Source organism: Vigna umbellata, chromosome 2 (genome assembly GCF_029865625.1).
Source record: "Vigna umbellata cultivar VRB3 chromosome 2, Vumbellata_1.0, whole genome shotgun sequence".
NCBI lineage: Eukaryota > Viridiplantae > Streptophyta > Magnoliopsida > Fabales > Fabaceae > Vigna > Vigna umbellata.
Genome location: NC_142166.1, coordinates 11,457,028 through 11,463,839, shown reverse-complemented (window position 1 = coordinate 11,463,839; position 6,812 = coordinate 11,457,028). Strand labels below are relative to the sequence as shown.

Here is a 6,812-nt window from a genome sequence, read left to right as displayed (position 1 = left end):
AGTTTATTTTATTTTTTCTTATTTTACTTCAAATGTGTTTATAAAAAATCTTGATACAAACAGACCTTATACTTTCAGTATTGCTGGAACTGAAAAGTAGAATCTTCTCAGAAGATTGATTAGGTCTTGTATTTTCTAACAATTAAGACTCAATAACTGTTATGTCAGTTTCAAAACACAAGACCATTCTATCTTACATCCAAATCGTTTAAGAAAACTATGATTTGCTTGTTTCAATTTTGTTGAATAAACTAACTGCAATTAACAATGAATATTAATTATTGAAGTTCAATAGTATCATCATCAACACAAACTTCACTGAAAATCATGAAATAAGTATCTAAACACAATCTATAGATAGCGTTCAAGAAAGCTGAAAGTTTACAAATTCTGAAATTATGTAAATAATATCATTCCAAACTAGATTTCATGCTCATCTTTTATATTTTTAAAGTGTGTACTGCTCTAGCCTCCGACTAACTTCATCAGCCCTAATATAGATAATTAATGTTAAAAATGAAATAAAATCTCCAAATATTCTAATTTGCTTTCTATAACTCAATTTGTGGAGTATTGTGATTGATTAAATTGAAAACAATATCATTGATTCTCCAAGATTTATCACAATAGAAGCACACACAACCTTGTTTGAGTTCTTTTTGTCTCAAACTGAGACAAACAGAATGATACAGCTTGGATTATGCAATTGAACAGTTTCCCAAACAATCAAGACCTACTAAAGCAACAGTCAAAAGACAAAAAATAAGTTATTGCTTATGTCTCATTTCTTTCTGCAACTTGGGCAGGAGGTGGTGAATTTCAGGCAACACAAAAAGGGTATGAGAGCATCTGAAGACAATTAGAATACATATTTAAAGAGGGTAAGAGAAAGCAGAACAGACAAAACTGAGATCAGTTACAATTCTGCAACGCATCAATTGAACTTATGAAAAAGGTAATTGCAACCCAACATGTACCGAGAGCTAATTATTCACCATTCATGGTGTCAACATTTGAAAACCATCATGATCACTTAAAATGAAAAGACCCATATTTGTGAACCTTCTAAAACTGTATCTATTACTCTAAATAGGAGTAAACATTTACCCCAAAAAGTGGGCATATTACCCATTAGCAGAATCATCTCTCCTTGAAAGTGAAGAATGTTAATTCCATTCAGAAGAAATCCATACAGCTTTATCACCAAAAGCACACTTCTCAGCATCCCATCACTGCGCAGTTATACACAAAGCTTCCTGATTGCCGGCTAGCAAGCAGGTTCCACTCTGGAACACCTTCACCAGGGACACATGCATTGATCTCAATTACCCTTCCATCCAAAGCTCTTGGCCCACCAATAACAATTAGCCTATTCCCACATGCACGAAAGGCTAATCCCCAGCCATTCATTGAGACTATTCGATCAGGTAATCTTCCAATAGTGACCCATGAATTATTGTCTTTATCATATCTCCTTACCTCTTGTAGGGCATAATCTGCAGCATACAATACATTATTTACAACTGCAACCAACGGAGGTGCCTCAGCAGCAGCCGAAATATCAGTCACCTCAGATCCTCCATTTCTCCTAGGGAACATGTTGGGTATTTCTCTCCACTTTCTTGTCTGCAGATCAAACTCTTCACCACATGTTAACTGCCGTGAGTTACCTACTCCAATCCCACCAATGACATAAAATTTCCCATCTATAAATACACCAGAACACATTTTCCTAGCTTTATTCATGTTTGGTAGAAGCTCCCATGTCCCAGTTTCTGAGTTATAAAGCTCTGCAGAGCTCAAAATGTTGCCACGCGGATCACAACCACCAGCTAATATGGCAACTTCTCCAAGGCTGGCAGAACCAAACAGGCATCTAGGAACATTCATTTCCATACCAGATGACCATGAGTTCATCAGAATGCTATATCTGTATATGACAGGAGACATTATCTCCTTTCCAAAAACAAGAAGCTCTGTACCAACAGCCAATGACTCCTTATCTGAACAGATAAAGCATTCATTAGAAGGCATTCTAGGCAAGCGCATCCATCTACCAGTGTTTGGATCAAATGCCTCCCATTCAGGGAGATTGCAAGAGAAGTAAACCCAATGCTCTATGATACCCATCTGCCGCCTCAGCCTGTAAAGCTCTCCGGTCCGGATGAGAGACCGAAAACTTTGGTTCAATGAGGCAATCGAACCATAGTCAGACCTTGAACATCGTAGGAGACAATTAATTGAGATGTCCCGACCAAGTTGGTAGATAAGTGAAGTCGAGTCTGACTGGTCACTTGCATGATTTTGGTCATTTGCTTGGTTAAGGGATGGGGAAAGATCTTGGATGTTCTTCTTTGTTTCCCCTTCCTCAGGAGCATCTGAAAGCTTGCATGACTTTCTCAGCACAGCTTCTTCCTCTAGCTCCAGTCCACGCTTATTTTTTGTCAGCTGCATCACGCAGAAGGAATTGTAAATCCACCTGGTCTCTTGCTCGCATGAGCTCGGTAAGTCCCTCGAAACAAGAAAGGTTGGACCCTCCAACATGTCGACCGAAAGAATCAATCTGGTTACAAAGAAAAAGTCTTCATTTTTATTCATCAAAATTAGAAACATTAACTAGGACAACACCACTATACCGATGACAAAAATACTTACCACAAACATATGACAATTTTAAGTTAAAATCACAAAAACCACAAGCATCAATTTTTCAACATGATACCCATAATCAACGCATGCACATCTGATATCAATCAAATACCAATCAAATAAGGAATATTAACAATACTCACCCAGAATTGGAAAGTTTACAATCATGATGTGGCAAAAAATTTAGAGCATGCACACAGATCAGAAGCACTACTTCAAACATGCAAGTGTTCACAAGAACAATCACACATAATAACCAGACTTCAAAAGAAAATTAAACCACAAAAAAAGACAGATCTCATTAGGTGAATTGGCATAAAAGTCTAATAAAAAGTCGTAAAATTTGAAGAATTAGTCGAATTAAAAACAGAAAAGTAGAATCAAAATGACAACGTGTAAGTAAAAATTCAAATCCCGAAGTTTCTCATCCGCCAATAAATCAACAGAAGAAAAATAAAAAATTAAAATAAACAAAAGAAGATCACTTGTAATTTACATTGGCAGCAACCCCATATACACTTTTCCCCTTTCCGAGCTCTAAGTCTGGAAAAAAGAAAGAGAAACACAGACAACAACGCAACAAAAGCTCAAAAGCCAAGAAAATAAACCATCAATTAACCCCTCCCCCCCAAAAAGATTACAAAACAAAAACCAAGGCAGATAGAAAAGCTTACGAATTTAGATAAAAGAGAAGCAAATTCCAAACGGGTTTCTCTGGGTCACGGTTGTGCGAGCGAGCCACGCAGAGAGGTAGTGGCGTCTCTCTTTCTCTCCCTCTTCGTGGGTGTCATTTAGTTGGGGCTATGTTGTTGTTGCAGCCTGTTCTGTCATGTGTGTGTTTCATGTTGTGTCAATAGAACACTCGATGCAAGGGTGAGATTTCTTTATTTATAATAATAATATTACTATAATATATGCTAATATGTAATAGATTCTTTATTGTATAAATTATTTTTCTATTTTATCTTCGTAGTATCTTAAAGTGAAGTTACAAAATTGATGATAAAAAGAGAATCAATGTAAAAAAATTTAAATAATAAAATTAAGAAAAAGAAAACATTTTATTCATATTATTAGTTTGTCATGATTTTTTATCATTAAATATTTTTGGAGTATTAGAAAAGTTGATGTTATGTTTACGATGTTTAAACATATATAATCTAAACTTTCTTATATTTTGTTTAAGTCTGTATAAGTTAGTTAATTTAATTTTAATTTATTAAAAATAATATAAATAGTTTAATATTTTATTATTTAATTTTTTTTATAATAAGTATGATTTCGTAAAATATAATTTTTTATTATAAATTTGATATGATTCTATATTTTTATTCTTTTTAATAAATTAATAAATTAGTGATAGAATCAACTTAATTAACACATCAAAGTTTATAATAATACATAAAAGTTAATTATATAAATAAAATATTATAAATAATATATTTAATTATTTTATTATATATGATAAATAAAAGTAATAATAAACAAATTGTAGCCGCCAGAACGAAGAATCTAAGTATTATATATATTTATATAATTTTTTTTGTGTGAATAGTAATAATAAAAATAATGAAAGAGAAAATAGAGAAAAATGATTAAAACACAAAGAAAGAAAAGGAATTGGTAATGGTAAATGGGATGGGTGGAGTCGCCGTTTGAATTGTGGCCTGGCCTGGATGGCTAAGTTAACGGCTGTTTTGTGCACGTGTTGCCATGATCTAAATCTTTAATAAAGGTAGAAGGTGAATTTCGTTAACAACTAAACTAATTAAATATTAACATTAATTTTTTAAAAATATATATGATAATTATTAAACACTGATTATTATCTTACTTTTTAATAAAATTCAAATAAAATTAATAAAATTGAAAATATAATTTTTTTTATTATATTAAAGTTGAAATATATCAATATTTATCGATTTAAACTAATTATTTACATGTACAAATTGGTTTATTAAATATCAATAATTATAATGAGTAAGTACTAATTTTTTATTTAAATATCAGAATTAATTTTTTAGTTCTTCAAAGTAAAAGAAATGAAGGCACTTTCCATGTACAAATTGTAAGGCGTAAACATAATTTTTTTTTGGGTTAAATATGTTTTTAGTCCCTAAACTATTGACCGTTTCTGGTTTTCGTCCCTCTTCCAAAGTAAGGTACAATTTAGTCCTCAATCTTTAAAAAACGTTCGTTTTAGTCGAAAAAACGAACGTTTTGAGGACTAAAACGAGGACTAAAAACAAAAATTTGAGGACTAAAACGAACGTTTTTCTAAAGAATGAGGACCAAATTGTACCTTACTTTGGAAGAGGGACGAAAACCAAAAACGACCAATAGTTTAGGGACTAAAAACATATTTAACCCTTTTTTTTTTATAGATTTCATGGACACAATGTTTCATCAACCCTGTCTATAATATTCCAATATAAAGAATATGTTCGGGGCAAATTTTGTTATGTAATATCACCAATTGTAACATACAATAAGAGAACTCGGTATATTTATATTGTAAAGTATTTGTGAATTGTCTCATAGCTTAATTCAAATATTCAATAAATAGTTAGAATTTTCTTATGGGAATAAGGTTGAGAAGTAGCAAGTGACCAAATTATCACGAGAACACTATGTTCAAATAGTAGATTAATAGAATGAATGAACTTTATATATGTAATAAGATGTTTGTAATAACGTATCTATGCAAACCTTTTTCAAATAATATTATGTCTTTATCATGAGTGTTGCATTTCAAATAATACTTAATCTTAGTAATGAGTGGATGACATTCAAAATAATACCCAATCTAAATTAGAAGTGATTATGTTTCAAATAATACTTAATTTTAGTTAGAAGTTGTTGTATTCCAAATAATATTTTGTCTTGATATAGAGTGGTTGTGCTCCGAATAATACTTAAGCCTACCTAAAAGTTATTTTGTTTTAAATAATGCTAAGTCTTAGCCATGAGTGATTATTATGCAAGTAATACTCAATTTTAGTCAACAATGACTAAAGTTTAAATAATATTCATTTGTATTTTTAAATAATAATCTCTATAGTAAAATTTATCTATTGTTTAAGAATTAGATGTATTGTTAACAAGAGAACTATTAGAAAAACAATGTAACTTATCTTTATCTCATATTTTTAAATTGCGTAGTATTTAACTTTAACTAATCTCAAAAGGAAAGTTTTATGAAAATAGTCCATTTATGAAACTTGAAGTTGCATTTGACATTTCTCATCAAACATAATCTACTAAGAAAATGACTTGATAATACATTTGTGAAGTAAAGCCATTGTTTCACTATATATCATTAGACAATATTTTGCCAACACTAAAAACAAGTTCTAAAACATAGTTCAATTATCCTTTTTGTGTTTTAACTTATTTTTCACATTTATCATCTAGTGAAGAAGACAAGAATTATATTTCTTACAAATTTTTCTCATAAGCTACAACTCAATCTCTAAGCGAACTTTCAAATTAAAGGAAAAGTTTCAAACTTTGGTAGTTAAAAATGAAAATTTGAAAAAAGATAAAGTAGAAATTGATGAAAAGATCTCTAACCGAAACAAACTCAAAAGTCAAATATTGAGAAAATTAAAACTTTACAAAAAAAAAGTACCATGCTATAATCATAATTTTAAAAAACATTCAAAAAGTTCTAACTTATTTTCTACTTCCAGTCATTCTTCTAAAAAATCTAGACTAGGATATGATCTTATTGGTAAGAAAGTGAAAAAGAAAACATTTCTGCAAAAGTTAAAGGTGTTTGTCTTCCTTACCACAAGTTTGAATACAAAAGTGTTAGATGTAGACACTAGCAACAATTTAATAAAACTAATAGGAAAGAAATAATAAAGGTTTGGATACTAAAAGAGCTCAAATTCTATTCTAGATTTGTTCTATGGGAAGAAACCAGGGACTAAGCTACTTCCTGGATAGTATATGCCTAAGATACATTCTTAAACCCTTAAAAACATGATAGCGGCAAAGAAACTTTCAGATGAGCCGAAAAGGGTAAGATAACATGTATTTATTCCATATGACTCACTTTCCTTGTCTTAATTCAAAATGTTTTTGTAGGTCAAAGTGTTAGCATTAAACACTAGAAAACCCTATTAGACGAGTATAAGATTGAATAGATTTTTATGATA

The 6,812-nt window shown here is 30.8% G+C and overlaps 1 protein-coding gene across 2 annotated transcripts; it reads right to left on the bottom strand.

Moving 5' to 3' along the window:
- Nucleotides 1-912: 912 nt before the first annotated feature.
- Nucleotides 913-3,515, bottom strand: LOC124842572 (F-box/kelch-repeat protein At1g74510-like). 2 transcript variants are annotated; one of them, XM_047319084.2, is made up of 3 exons: nucleotides 3,324-3,515; nucleotides 3,146-3,192; nucleotides 913-2,563 (listed from the first exon to the last, which is right to left on the bottom strand). In XM_047319084.2, exons 2-3 carry the CDS (start codon nucleotides 3,160-3,162, stop codon nucleotides 1,219-1,221), a joined length of 1,362 nt encoding a protein of 453 aa, XP_047175040.1. In that variant the 5' UTR covers nucleotides 3,163-3,192; nucleotides 3,324-3,515; the 3' UTR covers nucleotides 913-1,218. The 2 variants fall into 2 exon arrangements, with proteins under 2 accessions (XP_047175040.1, XP_047175041.1); XM_047319085.2 differs by lacking the exon at nucleotides 3,146-3,192.
- Nucleotides 3,516-6,812: the final 3,297 nt, after the last annotated feature.